The sequence below is a fragment of the Dendropsophus ebraccatus genome, chromosome 5 (genome assembly GCF_027789765.1).
Source record: "Dendropsophus ebraccatus isolate aDenEbr1 chromosome 5, aDenEbr1.pat, whole genome shotgun sequence".
Lineage (NCBI taxonomy): Eukaryota > Metazoa > Chordata > Amphibia > Anura > Hylidae > Dendropsophus > Dendropsophus ebraccatus.
The window spans coordinates 47476615-47497450 of NC_091458.1; the positions used below are offsets into that span (position 1 = coordinate 47476615).

Here is a 20836-nt window from a genome sequence, read left to right on the forward strand (position 1 = left end):
ACTGGGAAGAATACACCACTTCCTGCAGGGCAGAATGAGGACAGGTTCCCTTTAAGAGCTCTATAGTCACTACCCAATAAAACAACTAAACAATTTCCACAAATCACAGAACAATGGATTATCAGCATCTGGCATCAGTACAGAGTGATGCAAGCTCCATATATATATATAAATAGATGCACACCATCAATACAATAGGTCGTGATGCGCAAGAACGTAATCGCTGTGAAGTGGAAAAGTCTAGAAGCAGCAACCACTGCAGTGGGGACATGTGGCCAGATTGTTGGGGACTACAGAGGCAGTCAGCCATCTGAAGACTGCAACACATTATGAGGCGACATTGCCCTTGTAGCATTGTGACAGCAGAAGTGGTGGTGAAGCAGCAATACCTAAGCACTACAACCAGTAAGATACCAAAATTCAGAGTTTTGCAGTAAATGCTGATCAAGACCCCCGCCTCCTTACTTTCTCTTTCATATTCTCATAGGAGCCTCCTTGAGCCATGACAGTGTTCGACTGGACGTCAAAGACAAAGCCTATAGGATCTGTCAGGAGAAAGCAAGAATAAATGAATGACACAAAAGAGAGAAGATAAAAGGTAAATATTACAGAAAGGCTCCAAAATGAAAGGAAAACCACTTCATCTATAGAAAAGCTTCAATAGCAAATTCTTCAATTAGTTAGAACTCTTTAGTAGAGAAACACAGAGAAGCAGCATGAAAGATTAACACATAAGCCAATACAGTAACTACAAACATTGAGTGCCATAGAAGCCAATGCAATCCAGAAGACTGATGTTAAAGTAGTTTTATTGTTTTAAGAAAGTTTGGTGGCTCCGCCTGAGCAGCACTGATCCAATGGAAGTTTAGATTAACTTCTGCATGCGTGGCCATTCTACAGCATGACCTAGAAAAACTGGAAAAACTCTACATCCCATTAACCTCTACATTTCCTTAATCCAAGGCAGAACATCCCTGCACATCAGATACTGCTCCGAATGTCACCAATGTTAGGATGACCTCATGTGAAGTCACTTATCTGGCGTAAAGAGTAAGATCTTATGTGCTCACAGAGCACTGCTGCAGCTGGACGCTATCTCCGTGTGAAATGGGGTATGACCACTGCCAAGCTATGCTAGCACTAAGAAATATGGACACAATATGGGAAACTACAACAGCTGCAAATGTATGTTACATAGATCCATCATGACGTCTGCTGTGATGGCGCAGAAGGAATACGAGACCCCAGTGTTAGATTTATGTGGGTCTAGAGACAGGATATGGGAAGGAAGGAAGAAATGATCTCCTAAATCCTGGACAAATACCAGGAGCCAGGTGGCCAGCGAGCCCAGGAATTTGCTTCTGGCATCTCCACTTTCTCCGGTCATTCTGTATTGATTTTTATGGGACTTGTCTTTCCCTAGTCATAAAAGCGAGTGACCGAATGAGCCCTAAGTCCCACATCATGGGTGTCAATCTTGTGGTCCTTCAGCTGTGGCAAAACTACAAGTCCCATCATGCCTGGACAGCCAAAGCTTTACCTGTCCAGGCATGATGGGAGTAGTAGTTTGCAACAGCTGGAGAGAATTGAGTTTGACATCACTGTTCTCTTCACTACAAATACATGTAAAATCTTTATACTATTAGGTAGATACACGGACATGGGGATTCTACAAATCCAATCCATACTGCCGTTACAGTAAACCCCTACCGATTCTCCACATGTCTGACCTGTGTGAACATACCCATAAGGCACGATCCTCTAAAACTATGGGATTTATACTGCAAACATTATCCGTCCCTTTTCCTACTGACTATCTAAGAACCATGTGCATTTAATATGTCAAGAAAATTTTGGTTAAAAGGGGGACAAAAGATACCCAACAGTCTTCATCCTCTCCCATTAAAAAAAAATATACAATGTACAAAAAAAAAAAATCCTATTACATTCTTCAGTCTGTGGATTGCCCCCTCATGCACAAACATAATAGACAGTAAGGACCCTGTAGTTACAATGTGTGCATGTAACACTGTCTCAGAAGCCATACCATCACATAGAAACACACTACAGCAAAGAAGCACTTGTGAATTGTAGCCTGCATGAATGTAAAATCATTCTAAGAACTAAGTGACTTTACTAAGAACAATGTGAATTTAACCCTTTTGGTGCAGCAGTAAGGCGGGGGAGGTTGATAGATATGGATTTCGTCCTCAGAATGAACAGTTCCTGGCATGGATGACTGGGGCACAGTTAAAGATTACTAACACGTAGCAGCTGTTCTGTGACCCATACGACACGGTTCAGGAATGTGACGGCACCTGCACACATTCAAACTCATTTTAAGGGTCCATTTACACAGAAATATTAGCTGACAGATTATCTGCCAAAGATTTGAAGCCAAAGCCAAGAATGGATTTGAAAAGAGGAGAAATCTCTGGCTTTCCTTTATGACCTGAACTCTGTTTTTAGTCTGTTTCTGGCTTTGGCTGATAATCTCTCTCTGTAAATGGACCCTAAGGGTCCATTTACACAGAAAGATTATCTGCCAAAGATTTGAAGCCAAAGCCAGAAACAGACTATAAACAGATCAGGTCATAAAGGAAAGCCTGAGATTTCTCCTCTTTTCAAATCCATTCCTGGTTTTGGCTTCAAATCTTTGGCAGATAATCTGTCAGATAATCTTTCTGTATAAAATGGACCCTTAGGTTTCTCTATACCCGTGGCATGCGCACCTGCAGGTTGTTGTGTAGCTCTGTACACACGACACATCACATCCTAGTTACAGAATGACACTGATTATCATCAATGGTATCATATAATACATACACTTACTCATGTGTACTCCGGTATGGATGGCGGCGATTGCTTGAGCTTGGTCTGCAGGAGTAGCACGGCAGGGACTAGCTATGTGACAAGCTACAGGACAAGCAGAGTTAAAGTTACCTGCTGTGAGCAGTCCTGGAACGTGTCGCACAATTTTACAGGCGGATGCTTCCCAGACCACTCCTCCTGCACTGTCAAAGGCTTTCCTACGTAGCTACCATCAAATCGGTCACAGTCAGAAGACAATCAGCACGCAAAGCCAGTACAAGTATCCCTTGTCATAAATGCATAGCATGCTGGCTGACGTCAATACAGCTGGGAGGGGGTGTGGTGCAGGTGATAATACCGTGGACTTGGAAACAGGTTCAACTCTAGGTACACAACATTCATATGAAAAAGATTTATAAGCTATATACAGGGTCTATATCAGGGGTAGGGAACCTTGGCTCTCCAGCCGTTGCAAAACTACAACTCCCATCATGCCTGGACAGCCAAATCTTTAGCTTTGGCTGTTCAGGCATGATGGGAGTTGTAGTTTTGCAACAGCTGGAGAGCTAAGGTTCCCTACCCCAGGTATACATACTCTGCAGTTTGGGGGGGGGGGGGGGGGGTTCAGCACAAAAACACTGAACATCCCCTTACAAACCCGTAGGAAATAAGACATTGCTGGGTTTTATACATTACAATACCGGCTCTTAGGAATATAGATTATAGATATATAGATTCACATACATTTAGCGAGAAGTTCACTAGTGAGGTCATGAACGCATAGTTTAAAAATAGTAAACAAATTCTCCCCGACAGTCTGGCGTAGGCAGGACTCTGTACAGACTAGTCCAGCTCTTCTACAGTCACGACTATTATCGGCTCTGCATTATGACACTATGGGGACAGTCCTTTGACATATTACCTTGAGAAGTTCCCAGTACACAAAGCTGGAAACTATACCATCTACTCATGTGTTTGGCTGCTGCTTGTCTATTGTAGGATATCTGCTATTAGAGGGGAAGGTGATCAGCGTCCTGATCAGTCTGGATCTCCATAGCAAATAACAGCATTACTTTATGGGCTGACCACACACCGCAAACTTGCAGTTCAAGCAGAGTTAAAGGTTTATCAAAGTCCACAGCTCAACAATATCAGAATATATTACATAGGAGGTATAGCGTGAAGACTATAATCCGCTAAGGAGGATGGAGTTAAAGATCTTTGGATTTGCAATGACCTGAAATAAAAAGAAAGCCTGCATGAAGTTCTGGTTCAGGTCATAGATAGAGATGAGTAAATACATGGGCTTTACTGCTAGAGCAGGTTATATTCCCCAGAAATGAACCACCACAAGAGTACCAAACCCACGATATGGAGCGCTAGTATAATGCACCACCATCTATGCTGCAAACAATCAGGGCTAGAGAGCACAGGAGATCGAAGGGTGCATTTACACAAGAGATCTGACAGATTGAAGCCAAAGCCAGGAATGAATTTGAGAAGAGGAGAAATCTCAGTCTTTCCTGTATGACCTGTTCTCTGTTTATTGTCTGTTCCTGGCTTCAGTAATCTGTCAGATAAATCTCCCTGTGTAAACCCAGCCTAATACACAGCAGGCAGGTGAAGGAAATAACACACAAAATAGGTATTCAGGTATCTTGTATTGTGTGCGCAGGGCTGGACCAGGATATAAACCTGGACAAACCACAATGTTACCATACCTAAAATAAGGCGACAATGAACAACAGACATCAGAATACAAGACGACTCTGAAAATCAGGATCAGCAAGATGTGAAGGCAGAAATGTAATATATATATAAAAGTACAGCTGACTCTACTTTTCACCAACAGGCCAAGATTTTGAAGACTCGTTTTTTTGTCCAAAGGCTATCCAAAAGAACTTTAAACTAATGCATATCAGAGGACCTGTTCACTCACCCAAGATGAATGCCTACGCAAAAAACTCTAAAAACTGGAGAGGCTGAGAAGGAATTTAAGGTGAACTTCATCACTCAGTACAACAATTCCCACCAAGAAATTCAGAAGGTACTACGCCGTCACTGGCACATTTTGAAATGTGACCCATATATAGGCCCACTACTACTGTTTGCACCTTGGTCCAGTATAGCTGTGTGTTGCTCTTCTCTGGTAGCAGTCCGTTGAGTTTTGCTTTGAATCTCTGCCAGTTTTTTTTTTTTTTACTTGCCCTTTCCAACAGCAAGATAAATCTTGGTTCCAGGGATTGGAACCTGGATCAGTGTGCTACAGTGCTGGACAACCTACCACTGAGTCCACAACCTATTTTGGCATCTTGCAGCAGAGTTTTGATTATAGCTATAGGTAGACCTAATATTTACAATATGCATTTTATTTAAATATATTTTTCCTCTCAAAATATATCCATATAAAGATTGTTATTATCATTTACCCAATGCTTGAGCATTTTGACAAGTAGATAAGCTTAGTTTCAAAAATGTTTATTATTCCCACAGCCTGCCCATGTGAGGATTTGATCCTAGAGGGGGTCAGTATCTATTATGTTCCAAGGTGGTGTTCATTCCTCTGCTCTACAGCCTACCTGTGTATGTTGGACTAGGTGTTTATTTACGGCATCTTAATATGTATAAACTATAAAAGTTGTTTCAATTCAATTGCATGCTGACCTATGATGTCACGAGTTCATACACCCAGTGAGATCACTTCCAGGTCACCCATTATAAAACTTCATTATAAAATGCACACCAGCACCTTATGTCACATGCTTGATGAAGAGGAGGGTGGCCTCCTTGAAACGCGTATCTGAATGCAAATAAAGAACTTCTTTTCATCAGAACCTGGAGTCAGTGTCCGGTAACATTGAGGAAACCCAGTGATCCAGACGGACTGCGCCAGGGAAGCAACTGCTCTTATCCTTTTTTCTTTGTGCTAATCTTGCTGACGGAACTCCCGGAAGGTGGCGGGCTGCAATCCCAGTGCAGTGTTAAGCTCTGAATAGTGTATAGTGCCTAATTCAGTACGACCACATCAGGTGAGCGTGCAAACTGTACTTGTGTTTGTGGGTCCCCCAGAGTTATTTCCTGCACATGCAGCACTTTTTTCTTTCACATACAGTATATATGCTTTTTTCTTTCACCTATATTATATATATATATATTTTTTTTAAAACATATCTTACTACTAAAGTGTATATGCAAGATGCACCCTTGAAGCATAGCTGTCGTTTCAGGATGCGGTGTTGTGTGTATGTGAGGGGTAGCAGTATATACACACGTAGATCTATCGATCCAAACACTTCTCTCCTATGCAGGATGAATCAATAGCCAGGGATACACAGCCACTTTCTGTAGTGCTAAAAGAGTTGAAGTTTACAAGTGAAAAAAGAATTTACAAATCTTTATAAAACCCAAGTACTTCAGTACTTATGAGCTGCTGTATGTCCTGCAGGAAGTGGTGTATTCTTTCCAGTCTGACACCGTTCTCTCTGCTGCCACCTCTGTCCCCGTCAGGAACTGTCCAGAGTAGGAGAGGTTTTGTATGGGGATTTACTACCTTACTAGAGGAGAACATTGTCAGACTGAAAAGAACCCACCACTTCATGCAGGGAATACAGCAACTGATAAGTACTGGAAGTCTGTATAACTTTCTGACACCAGTTGAATAATAATAATAATAATAATAAAAAAGAACACCCCTTTAACTGAGAGACTGCTGCTGTCCACAATATTGGATACAACTCACTGTAACACTACAGTCTTTTAGCGCTACTACAAGAAGTCAAAGTCTAGCCTTAGCATTGAATTTTTTTAATGTCTCTGAGGCAGTGGGTGAAAGGAGAATCTTGTTTCCTTATATCTCTATAGCACACTCAAAGCAGCAGCAGCAACATAGAGGACAGTATAGAGAAGTAGTGCAAGTCCAGCACTGGGGTGAGATAGAACACTACCAGCTTGTGCAGTCTTGGTCTCTCTTCAGCCACTTCAGAGATATTTTACCTTTAATAGGATGTCAAAGTTTCTAGTGGTTTTGTCTGCTCTTTATTGGGCAAACATTTTTTGCATAAAACGATTTTGGTGAGCATAAAAACCCATCACATTAACGAAGTAAAAAAAATAATAATTATGGTGTTAACATATGGAAAACTGTATTAAAAAGTAGCTTACATAACGTATTCTAGTAGAGATCTTTCGTAAAACAAACAATCTTTCAGTGAAAATGTCAAGACTAAATGTGAAGTGACGGCAGAAAGGAAAATTCCTGGTGCGCTGGCTATAAAAAAGCCTCCAGGTATATACCATGTCAATGTGACCTGTCCATTCTAACAAGAAAACATTCATTCAATAGTTTAATTCAAGTTGGGTTTAGCAATCCATCCACAAGAGCGGCCTTCGTTACATCATACGTGGGTCATCTCGACCCTAGATCTGGAATAGAACAATAATTTACTGGCTGGACGATAATTCAACAAGCTTAGTAGAAATCCAGAAGGTGGAGGTGGTATGTGAAATATACTTTGATGGCCTATCCTCAGGACAGACCACCAACATTAGTTCAGTAGGGGTCCTATCCTGGGCATACACATACTTATCCGCTGTTTGAGGCAGCCATAAGGTTGATGTGCCTCTTTCAGGTTTATGTATGGCATGTGAGCATGTGAGAGGTCTTGCAGTAAACCTTTAAGAGGTGCACAAGTTGACTAGTGGCAGTTTTGGGAGCCAGACCCCAACAATGTTATGATACCAGCTTATCCCAAGAATGGGCTATTTATTTTTAAAGGGAGCCTGTCATTACTTTCACTCTCTCATGTTGCCTGGACCACAGATCATTGGGATAGCAGCTTCTTCCCATCCCACAAGTTGTGATTCATAGCTCTCGCCCTATACCCAAACTTGAAAAGAACAATCAAGGCCGGTGGACTTGTGGTTCAGGCAGCATGAAAGTAATGACAGGTACTCCAAAACCAAACACAAAAATCTATTACTCAACTTTCGTGGACTCGCAGCAGAAAGGGTATGTTCACACCACGGAATCCAGGCAGATAGTCTACCGTGGATACTGACACTCGTACACCCGCGAATCTCCACCCTAGCCATAGACTCCTTTCTATGCACAGGTGGATTCTGCCGTCCTGCCAAAGAATGAACAGGTTAATTCATTGGGCGGATGGCGGAATAGAGGGGTGGATTGGGGGGTTTGCGAGTGTCCAAATCCACGGCAGGTTATCCGCCCGGATTCCGTGGTGTGCACATACCCAAAGGGACGAAACAGGTCCCTCTGCTTCTACCAACATATATATCAGCAACTGCAGTTTAGACTGTCAGCCCTGCAGACCCTGCTCTGTATAGCACTGTGCGGCAGTATATAGTACACAGGGACAACAGGACCCTGCTCTGTATAGCACTGTGCGGCAGTATATAGTACACAGGGACAACAGGACCCTGCTCTGTATAGCACTGTGCGGCAGTATATAGTACACAGGGACAACAGGACCCTGCTCTGTATAGCACTGTGCGGCAGTATATAGTACACAGGGACAACAGGACCCTGCTCTGTATAGCACTGTGCGGCAGTATATATAGTACACAGGGAGAACAGGACCCTGCTCTCTATAGCACTGTGCGGCAGCATATATATAGTACACAGGGAGAACAGGACCCTGCTCTCTATAGCACTGTGCGGCAGCATATATATAGTACACAGGGAGAACAGGACCCTGCTCTGTATAGCACTGTGCTGCATATATATAGTACACAGGGAGAACAGGACCCTGCTCTGTATAGCACTGTGCTGCATATATATAGTACACAGGGAGAACAGGACCCTGCTCTCTATAGCACTGTGCGGCAGCATATATATAGTACACAGGGAGAACAGGATCCTGCTCTGTATAGCACTGTGCGGCAGTATATAGTACACAGGGAGAACAGGACCCTGCTCTGTATAGCACTGTGTAGCGTATATAGTATACAGGGAGAACAGGACCCTGCTCTGTATAGTACTGTGCAGCATATATAGTACACAGGGACAACAGGACCCTGCTCTGTATAGCACTGTGTAGCGTATATAGTATACAGGGAGAACAGGACCCTGCTCTGTATAGCACTGTGTAGCGTATATAGTATACAGGGAGAACAGGACCCTGCTCTGTATAGTACTGTGCAGCATATATAGTACACAGGGAGAACAGGACCCTGCTCTGTATAGCACTGTGCAGCATATATTGTACACAGGGACAACAGGACCCTGCTCTGTATAGTACTGTGTGGCAGTATATAGTACACAGGGAGAACAGGACCCTGCTCTGTATAGCACTGTGCAGCATATATAGTACACAGGGAGAACAGGACCCTGCTCTGTCTGTATAGTACTGTGCGGCAGCATATATATAGTATACAGGGAGAACAGGACCCTGCTCTGTATAGTATTGTGCAGCATATATAGTATACAGGGAGAACAGGACCCTGCTCTGTATAGTATTGTGCGGCAGTATATAGTACAAAGGGAGAACAGGACCCTGCTCTGTATAGCACTGTGCGGCAGTATATAGTACACAGGGAGAACAGGACCCTTCTCTGTATAGCACTATGCAGCATATATAGTACACAAGGACAACAGGACCCTGTCTGTATAGCACTGTGCGGCAATATATAGTACACAGGGACAACAGGACCCTGCTCTGTATAGCACTGTGCGGCATATATATAGTATACAGGGAGAACAGGACCCTGCTCTGTATAGCACTGTGCTGCATATATATAGTACACAGGGAGAACAGGTCCCTGCTCTGTATAGCACTGTGAGGCAATATATAGTACACAGGGAGAACAGGACCCTGCTCTGTATAGCACTGTGCTGCATATATATAGTATACAGGGAGAACAGGACCCTGCTCTGTATAGCACTGTGCTGCATATATATAGTACACAGGGAGAACAGGTCCCTGCTCTGTATAGCACTGTGCTGCATATACTACACAGGGAGAACAGGAGCCTGCTCTGTATAGTACTGTGCGGCAGCATATATATAGTACACAGGGAGAACAGGATCCTGCTCTGTATAGCACTGTGCTGCATATACTACACAGGGAGAACAGGAGCCTGCTCTGTATAGTACTGTGCGGCAGCATATATATAGTACACAGGGAGAACAGGATCCTGCTCTGTATAGCACTGTGCAGCATATATAGTACACAGGGAGAACAGGATCCTGCTCTGTATAGCACTGTGCAGCATATATAGTATACAGGGAGAACAGGACCCTGCTCTGTATAGCACTGTGCTGCATATATATAGTACACAGGGACAACAGGACCCTGTCTGTATAGTACTGTGCGGCAGTATATAGTACACAGGGAGAACGGGACCCTGCTCTGTATAGCACTGTGCAGCATATATAGTATACAGGGAGAACAGGACCCTGCTCTGTATAGCACTGTGTAGCGTATATAGTATACAGGGAGAACAGGATCCTGCTCTGTATAGCACTGTGCAGCATATATATAGTACACAGGGAGAACAGGACCCTGTCTGTATAGTACTGTGCGGCAGTATATAGTACACAGGGAGAACAGGACCCTGCTCTGTATAGTACTGTGTAGCGTATATAGTATACAGGGAGAACAGGACCCTGCTCTGTATAGCACTGTGTAGCGTATATAGTACACAGGGAGAACAGGACCCTGCTCTGTATAGCACTGTGCAGCATATATAGTATACAGGGAGAACAGGACCCTGCTCTGTATAGCACTGTGCAGCATATATAGTATACAGGGAGAACAGGACCCTGCTCTGTATAGCACTGTAGTTCCCCATAGCAACTAATATGATTACAGTTTTGAAAATCCAGAGCTGTAACCCACATGGCTTCTGTGGACACATCCTCATCTTTTCACTACGTGTTTTCAGTGTTTCCCCTCTGCCACCTCCACTAGGAAACAGCCCACCTACGGTAAACGTACCCATAGACCCCCATTATTAGACAAACAATGGACTGTCCCTTTGGCCTCTATTGGGATAGTTTACATTGGGATTAACATTTATTTGCTGTACAGATTAGCACATTCCACAGGGCTGTACACGGTTAACAAAAAAAAAAAAAAAGGAATCTGTCAGGGAATTCCTTAAACATATACATCTGGAAATAGACGGCAATGTACATCTACAGGCTATTGTTACTAAGCTGTGAGCACTATCTACCCCCTGGGATGACATAGGGGAATGCCGAATGTTTCCAGCAAGTGCATTATGCAGCAATGGATCAGCGTTCGGGGAAAAAAAAAAGTTTAAAAGAAAAGCGTCTTTCTGCATCTGTATTTACGCCTGTTTGTTGTCATGGCAGTGTCAGGCATCTAGGCGGTGAGACTATGGAGAAAGTTGCTCATAAGGGGGTCAGAAGAGACACTCACTACAGTCTAAATATTTACTCTGATCACTATGATCGTCCTCTCCCTGGAAGAGCATTGCCACTTTATATGACACACATAGTTATACATGTCTTTAGAGGATACCCCAATCTAGTACAGAGAGAGAGGCGACAAAGACAATTGTGCAAAAAGTTGTAGGTCTAGTCAGCATTGTGAAGTCCCTGACACCGAAATACCCGGACGTCTGCAAACGTATAACCAGGAAACCCCAGGCCCCTCTAATACCTATTTATCCGCATTCACATCTCAATGGAAATAGCAGTGGGACTTCTAGTAGAATGACCTCACAACAACATAGGGGTTGCACACTGTGGGTCACGCTCATTTACAGGCCATATGGTTACACTTTACTCAAATCCCAGTTACAGAAACATTCTGTATCATATATAAGGATATCAGATTACATCTGCTCAGATAGTGAGAGCTTTCCCACAGAAGGCAAATCCATAACCAAAAGTGAAGAGTAATGCTGGAACAAAATCGCCCATGTTTCTCTAAAAGGGGCCTATTCCACGGAACGATAATCGCTCCGTGGAATAAAAACAATCAGTCGATGATCTTGTCATCGGCTGATTGTTTATTTAGGGTGAAACCTAAAATCATCAGGCACAGAGCAAGCATCGCTGCGTGGAGTAGCGATGCGCGGCAGCGACCGACGACTTCAGCAGCACCATACATTACCTAAATACGTTGCAGGTCTTCTCCTGCGCTACTCTTCCTCCCGGTCCCACGTGCAGCGTTCCTGGCCAGTGATTGGCTGAGCGGTCTGTCAGCTCTGAGCGGTCTGTCAGCTCAAGACAGGCCGCACCAAAGCTGCTACTGTGCGCGGGACCGGGAGGAAGAGGAGCACAGGAGAAGACCTGCAACAATGTCCCTGCAGCCCTTGCTAAACGATTATCGGGCTGTGGAATAGGCCCACTAAAATCTAGCAGATCGGCTCTCGTTTAAATTATTGATCGGGCCCTGGTCGGTCCGTGGAATAGGACCCCAAGCCTGGATAACCCCTTAAATGTTTTTCACTAGTTCCTTCACATGTATATATCAGATCTTGTCTACATGGAAACTGAAATAATAATTCGTATGATATGGCTAATGGTGCAAAGAGTAAGTATTCTGGTCCCATCTGGCCACTTTACTGCACAGACAGAACTCAGCACATGAAACCGGCGCAGCTGCGCATTTGCATGTTCCTTTGCTTCGCTACAATGGGCACATATGCTGCATATGCTGAGGTCAGCACACAGTCCCCTACGTGGTATTGATGCACCTGCACTCTGTCGTGGTTTCCTTACACCTTCTGCTGGTGAGAAGCATGACACTTATTTCAGCATGTAACCTGAACAGTACTCCCTGCTTGGCTCATAATTAACACTCACAGGCTTAAAGGGGTACTTTGGCATTTTTTGTGTGCAAATCAACTGGTGTCAGAAAGTTATAAAGATTTGTAATTTACTTTTATTTAAAAATCTCAAGCCTTCCAGTACTTATCAACTGCTGTGTTCTACAGGAAGTGGTGTTTTCTTTCCAGTCTAAAATGGTACACTCTGCTGCCACCTCTTTCCATGTCAGGAACTGTCTGAAGCAGCAGCAAATCCTCATAGAAAACCTCTAATGCTCTGGGCAGTTCCTGACATTGACAGAGGTGGCAGCAGAGAGAGCACTGTGGAAGACTTGAGATTTTTAAATAGAAGTAAATTACAAATCTATATAAAACTTTCTGACACCAGTTGATGTGAAACAATTTCTTTTGCCGGAGTACCCCTTTGAGGTCCATTTACTTTTATTTTCTAATGTATTTACAGATTGACACTGCGGTTTTGCATAAAATGCCACCCTGCTGGTTCACTTAAACGGATTTCCATTAAAAGCTAAACAGTTTGTTAATAGCCTTCAACAAAATTGCATCAATTTACTACTTTAGCAGGAAGGAGGTAAAACAAAGCCTAGATGCCAACATACAGCATGTTTGGCTGACAGCTATTCTCTCCTGTACCAACCTAAACGTCCAAGCTCAGCGAGCATGTGTACTTGTATCAGGCTGCTTTAAAAGAAAAGCCATCAGCAGGTTTGTACATACGAATCTGCTCATAGCCCCCAGGAGCTGCTTACTTCTTTATACCAGTGCGGGTCTCCCAACACTTGTAAGTCTCACAGGTTTGGTAAAATACGATTCTATAAAAATACGCACCTTATATCCTTCGGAGCGCTTGGGTGTTCCTCGGCCACCCAGCGCATCCAATTTATCCAATGCATAAAGAGGGAAGAGCATCTGAGCCGCTGGATAGGCTCTAGGGGAGACAAGTCCCCATTGTTCAACACTTCCCAGTGATACCTCCACAAGCAGAAATACCTGGCTTAGGGTAATATTACACGGGCCGATGGAGGCCCAACATTAACTGTAAACGAGCGCCGATCTGCTGGATCAGCGCTCGTTTATTGGGCCTATTACACGGCCCGATAATCGTTTAACAAGGGCTGCATGACCATCATTAACGATGCCCTTGCTAAACTGCCATACATTACCTATCCATGCTGCAGGGCTCCTCGTGGTCCGCTTCTCCCCGAGTCCCGTGCACTGCAGTTTCAGAGCGTCCTGCGGCGGTCCTGGCCTGTGATTGGCTGAGCGGCCTGTCAGCTAAGACAGGACGCTCTGAACCTGCAGAGCGCGGGACCTGGGGAGAAGCAGAGCGCAGGAGGAGCCCTGGACCATGGATAGGTAATTATTTACTTTGCTAATAGTCAGCCGCCGGCCGCGCACCACTATTACATGTAGCGGGGCGAGGTCGGTGGCCGACAATTATAGGTCCAAACCTATATCAACGATCAGCCGATGACAACGTTCATCGGCTGATCGTTGTTTATTACAAGGAACGATAATCAGCCGGATAGGGCCGATTCAGCCGATTATCGTTCCATGTAATAGTGCCCTTAAGTAACTGCTGGAAGTTTCAATTATTTTCCCCCTCAATATAGACTATTCTCTATTTTAATCCCGATTTTTAGATGGGGTGAAAAATAGATGGGAGGGAGGGAGTCAGGCAGAGGATCCTGGATGCTGAATAGGAGATGTTGAGTAGAATGGAGGATGCAGACAGGCACAAGGACAGGGAAGCAGGGCCTGTGTTACAGATGACGACGCAGCCCCCCCCCCCCCACATACAGCTGACAGATATATAATAATAATTCACTATTCCAACTGATACATTCCCTTTAAGGCTGGTGAACAGAAATTAACCAAGCAGGATAACACTTGTCAACGCGCCATCATAAATAACAGAAGGCAAACACATGTAAGACATTCATAAATCTTAACTGATCTTAATGGGCCATTGTCTCGAGAGTGCTGAGTGTGCGGTCTTTAACCCGTGGAACTGCAGTCCGTTCTGGCCTTCATGATTCAGCTCATTTTTATTGTGATCATCCCAAAATGGAATGCAAATTAAAAAATACAACCAGCCTTGCAGAAATCAAGGTGAATGGATTTCAGGTAAACTAAATCATGTACTCAGTACATCCCTTCACTCCAGCACTTCTCATGTATTGCTGATAGAAGGAGGCTTTTTACATTATATATAATTATCTACTATTTTGGACGGCAAATCTCTAGGCCTCTAGTCCTCAGCTGCACGGTGCTCTCCTGTTTTTACAGCTTACACTGCTCAAAGTACTTCTTAGTGAAGTCATTTGAGGAAAGACGCATTGCTCTATAGTGCTGTGTCATGTCCTCCATTAAAGGGGAAAAGTGCTCCAGACGTCCCCTGCAGCTGCAAGGACAGGAAACTGCGATGCACAGAATTACCGAAATGCCCACCATTAGGATGCACGCTGGTAGGAGATTTATTTAAAGACAAGCAATATACATTATTGTAAATTAGCTCTATAATAAAAGCTGCATTCACACTGGCGCACAACTTCAGCTTTTACGGTAACATACTGTACAGTGGGGATATGGTTGCCATTATCAGATCAGATAGTCTAGCTTCTTTCCTTCTTGTTCTACACTGGGTGTGCAGAGGCATCATTGTTGTGATGAATAGGATCCTTCTCAAGCTCCAGAGTCTTTTCTGCTTCTGAGGTACGATGTGGAGAAGCTGCATCTTCAGAGGCACAAGGACCCCTCCATATTTTTAGTAGAGAGGACCTTTACCAAGGTGGACACTGTAAAACTATTGAAACATAAAAGCAGGTGGTGCTGAACTAACATTCCATGAATAGCTGATAATGAGGGTGTGTTCTTTTTTTCTTTACAATAATTTATTAAAAAGGTAAAGTTCATGTTTGGCAAGTTTCTTCTGCTGTACTACATATACCTGGTATTGGAGAAACCACAAGATGCATATTCTGTAACACTGATTATAATGGGAAAGAACAGATTTCCAGCAAGGAAGGGCTGCAGGGATCAACGCTGTGCTTTCCACAGCTAGTCACACGCAGCTCCCAGGAACCATTCACAAGCGATTAGGGCTGGATTTCCCTTGAGCTTCTTACAGCGAAAGTACTTTCTGTTTTTTCTTTGTTACTTTAGATTTCCTCTGCTGAAAGTTCACCGGTGATTGATATATAATAGGAGCTGGGATCGTCAATTTTACAGCTTAGGGATCATTGCAATTGGCCATCGATCTTGCTGACCGACACTTGTTTGCTATGATTATTCTTGCCGTCCACAAAATATGCGATCAATCAATTACATTTACTGTACATCGGGCCATTATCGATTATCGGCAATGAGCAGTCCTGTCCCCCTATAACTGGCCCATGTTAAAGAAGTCCAGCGAAAATTTTTGTATTGTATTGCCCCTAAAAGTTATACAAATCACCAATATACACTTATTAGAGGAAATGCTTTTCCCTGCACTTACTACTGCATCAAGGCTTCACTTCCTGGATAACATGGTGATGTCACGCCCCAACTCCCAGAGCTGTGCGGGCTGTGGCTGCTAGAGAGGATGATGGTAGAGGGATGCTCAGTGTCCCCCTGCAGTCATCCTCTCCAGCAGCCACAGCCGCACAGCTCTGGGAGTCGGGTTGTGACATCACCATTTTATCCAGGAAGTGAAGCCTTGATGCAGTAGTAAGTGCAGGGAAAAAAAGCACTTTATAAGCATTTCCCGTAATAGTCTATATTGGTGATTTGTATAACTTGGGAGGGCAACACAATACTACAATAATCGCTAGACTTCTTTTTTTAAAAGAACCTACATTCAATAATTGCTTAAAACACAGCAGAAAAAGGGACCCCCAAAACAACAGTCATCCTATCACCGGATAAACATTACAAAACGTCTTCCACCACAGCTGGATGCGGACACCTGGGACAGCACACAACTCTGCAACATATTTGCTGTCAGAATGACTGAGCCCTTGGAGGGAGCCTCTATGAACCCCATCATAAGTCACTGTGGTCTGTTAAGGCTTTGCCACCATTACAGATTCAGACAGGATTGTGACTTTTATTAGAAAAGGAAACCACAACACAGATGTGTCAGTGCTCATAGGTCAGCGCTGGGCCATATTGCACATGTTTAAAGGGAAACGTGGCCAAATGGGGAACTTCACACAAAATGTATACCTTTTTTACTTCCAAGAAAAGGTTTTGCATTTTTGTGTTTCCACAGTACTATGTGGTTTACAATGAAACACAATACTTTACTTTTTAAGCTATTAAAACGCCTGACTGAGAGCAAACATGATTGTCTATTTACAACCTGCTGCAAAAGGAAGAGTTTATCTGAAAGGTAACATCTAGAGATGAGCGCAACTCCAGCATGCTCAAGTCCGAGTGTTCAGCATTTAAACACAGATGTCTGAAGTAGTTGATGCAGCCCTAGGGAGTCCTGGAAAATATGGATACCGCCATAGCATGCTCAAACTACACTCCTATTTAGTAACATCATTATGCCATCTGCTGGAGGATTAGAAGGTCAGAATGACAGCGTTGTAGGTCTTTACAGTCATAGCTATATTATTAGAAATGGGGCAATGACAAAAGCAAAAAGATTATAAAGTTATCAAGAATATTCTCGAAAACAAGATGGATTGGAGTATGCAGGAAAAACTACATGTGAACTGATTAATACAGAGGACAGAATATGTAGTAAGGCTTACTCAGTGGGGTCCTAAGAGACCAATACGGGGCCCAATAATGACCCAACCAGTACCAAGGTGGTGACCATTACTGGGAGCATTTCATGCACTTCACATGCAGGTTTGCAGGAAAGATCTGGAAATGGATTCTGACTTTCAGGGATTATGATAAAGTAAAATTCTTTAATTCAATTGCTGGACGTTGAATCGATCAGGGAGAAGTGTGGACAGAAACAGAAGAACGCTGCAGAAATTCAAAGACTTTCCTTCTGAAAAGGCTTTATGGAAGCAGGTGTCAATCTTAAACGGCCGTAGACTGGTCAGGGGGAAGCCAGGTGTTGTCCTGTGTCTACCTTGTCACAGATTTTATGGCAAGTGCCAGTACTCTGACATAGCTTATCCAGGCATAGAGAAACATGTCTGCTTTCTTCCAGAAACTGCACCTCTCCTGTCTTGTGGGCTTTACAGCTTAGTTGCATTAAAGTGAATGGAGCTGAATTGTAATACCAAACACAACCCGAGGACAGGGTAGTGCTGTTTATGCAAGAAAGAAGCTGTGCTCATTCTAATGCTGGATAACCCCTTTAACACTGTGACTACCTGTATGTCAGCTGAGCACCACTGTCAGGTGCAACGCCACCGGGAGTGTGTCCTTAACCCTTAAGACTTGTGTGTACGTATGCTCAGCGAGAAGCACCTCGCATCTCTCCACACCCAGTGTTGTTGCTTTGAGAGAACTCATTCCCGCAGGCAATGCGCCATCAATGGGCCAACATGAAATTGGTTCTAAGAGAATATATTATCAATCAATAATAGTATATGCATTGCTGTGACTATATGACCATCAGATAAGACTTTAAGCCTACCAGGACTCTGTGTATCAGCGTTCACCAACCTCTGCTGCTCTAGCACTACCACAACTAGCATGCTCAAATGCATGAGGTCTTAGTGGACATTGTAGTGTTCTAATAGTAGGGAAAGCGCTGCTTTATATGTCAGATAATGAGCCTTCTGTTCAGCACTTACAATCTATTGCACTGTACCTGGAGGAGTGAAGCTCCTGTACTCCGAGGAGCACCGCATTAGATTAGTATAATGTAAGAATCTCTGTATTAGCAGAGTGATCGACACCATGTAAAAGCATAGGACCCGTCTCCTATACTTCATAATAATGCCAATCACACTGCTGCTACAGAGGAGCCAGAGGCTGCTTACAATATACTTACTTGATGCACCGTATCCTGTTTAGTAAAACATCCCCGTGATGCAGGGAATTAGTATTAAAAGCAGTCTGTCTCGTCGGTGTGTTAGACAGCCTTGGTAGACTTTTTATAGAATCCTGCAGCAAGGAGAGAAAGAAGCGCTCAGTTAAGCACTTCATCTCTCCAATCTACTAACTGAGGAGGGTCCTGGCACCCAGACCCCAATGGTTAAACTTGTCATGTCATCACTTATCCGTAGCACATCTCCCCATATAAAGGGGGGAAGGTGCTAGTGACAACAATGGTGAACCAGTGGGAACACAAGATGCCACAAAGGGCAAAATGCGTGACAAGAGGGGGCTTGGTTGGGGTCCCAAAACATTTGAAACATACTGGACGGAGGCAGGGTGCCCCGGATCTCCAGAACACAAGTATAGCTGCTGCTGTGAATGTCACCCATGTAATCACAGGTAACAATATCACTTTACAGATCACCTCTTTGAGAACATCTCTTATGTGATGGATTTGCAGTCCACCATATTTTATACATAGTGACTGGTTTCTCTGAAGACAATCCCCATATAAGACTACTTTTCAGCGCAATTTTGGGTGGTCTTCTCAATGAGGTTTCACTGTATCAGATGGCAGACACCTGGTGCATTCCAAATACCTAGCACACTACAATCATGGGCATCTTCATGCTTTTTGGCGGCAAAGCTTAACATTTCATTTAGGAGGTTTATTAGAAATCAGCCACCAAGTCTCAGTCGTTTTCGCTTCTGCTCTACATTTGAGGGGCCCAGTGAGTCTAAGGAGTTCAGGGGCAATGCATAGTATTGCCCTTAGCTCCGCGAGCAAAACAGTAAGAAGCAATGCATAGCACATGACTTTACTGTAAGGGTATGTTTACACTGAGCAAGTGTGGCGGAACCCCGCCAGCTTGAGGGTATGTGCACACTGAGCAATTCGAGAAATTGCAGCTGAGAGTTTTCAGGCAGAATTTAAGCCCCCCATTGACTTCTATAGGATTCCTCTAGCAGATCTACAGCAGAAAATTCTGCTAGGAAATTCTGCAGTGTGAAAAACAGAGCAGAAAACCTATTGAACACAATGGGACTTTGCTCTGTACATATTTTACGGGAGGAATTTCAAGCTGAAATTCCTCTTCAATTCCTCGCCTTTTCCTCAGTGTGCACATACTCTTGGTGTGACACTGTTTATCTATGGGAGGGCTTGCACGCCTCAGTGTGCATCGCTGTCTGCTAAAAGAATTGACAGGTAAATACTTTGAGTGAAGAGTGGTGGGAGCGGAGGCGCGAGTGCCCCACATAGAGAAACAGTGTAACACTGAGGCAGGCAGGGTTTTGCCGTGGAATTCCGCAACATCTGCTCAGTGTGAACATACCATAAAAGTATGCTCACACTGAGCAAATACGACTGAGAGCTCCGTCGCGGAATCCCACCATGCCGTGTGCAGCTGTGAGTAAATGAGGCGGCACGCGCTCCTCTGCTGCCGTCACTCTCCGTGGCTGCGGAGAAGCGCGCACTCTCCCATTGAGACATTACGACACACTGGGGCCGGCATAATTATGCGGCGGAGAGTTCCGCCGCGGAATTAAACCTATTTTACTCAGTGTGAACTTACCCTTAAGGAGCAAAAACTAAAAATGACAGAAGTTCCTACTCTTCTACACAGCTTATGTGGCACACAATATGGTACTTGCTCTCTGCTCAGAACATGGCTGGGCTGGATGCTTCAGCACAGCAACTTACCTCCAGGCAGCACACATTCACTGAGCTGGATGCTCTGTATGCCTGCTGCTTAGCAAGTAGAGGAACAGGGACTCCTGTCATTGAAAGGAGTCCCATCTCCTATACAAATTTGCTGGAAGTGAGACTCACACAAAATTTGGATTTTGGCAAAACCAATTGTTGGAAAAGTTCAGAATGAATTCTATATGTGACAAATTAATTAGCTTACCTTTACATACACTCAAATGAATAGATCTAGTAAAACCCTTCTTAAAACAAGGTAGTTCACACTTCACTTAAGCACCAATTACGTAAAATACTAGAGACACCCCCATTAAGAGATTTATATTGTGGTTAAGAAAGTAATGACTATAATCAGTAATAGAAGAATAAGTGGTATTTATAAAGTCTTACTTATCCTGCCTAGATAAACAGTTCAGTGTTTCCAAGCCAAGTTTTTAGACAATGTAAGCCTTCTGTGAGGTCACTGAATATATGAAACCCTAAAGTGAAATGAACAAATGTGTGCCAATTTCTGAGATTGTGCCTATCATTTACCACCTATTA

At 43.7% G+C, this 20836-nt stretch overlaps 1 protein-coding gene across 5 annotated transcripts in view; it reads right to left on the reverse strand.

The window, feature by feature from the left end:
* SPATS2 (spermatogenesis associated serine rich 2) overlaps positions 1 to 20836 on the reverse strand; it is a 60244-nt gene that overhangs the window by 13912 nt on the left and 25496 nt on the right. For 2 of the 5 annotated variants that reach the window (XM_069970076.1, XM_069970072.1), the window contains one exon: positions 466 to 545. In XM_069970076.1, coding sequence (XP_069826177.1) covers positions 466 to 504 — 39 coding nt within the window. In that variant the 5' untranslated portion in view covers positions 505 to 545. The other 3 variants (XM_069970075.1, XM_069970074.1, XM_069970073.1) reach the window with 3 other exon arrangements.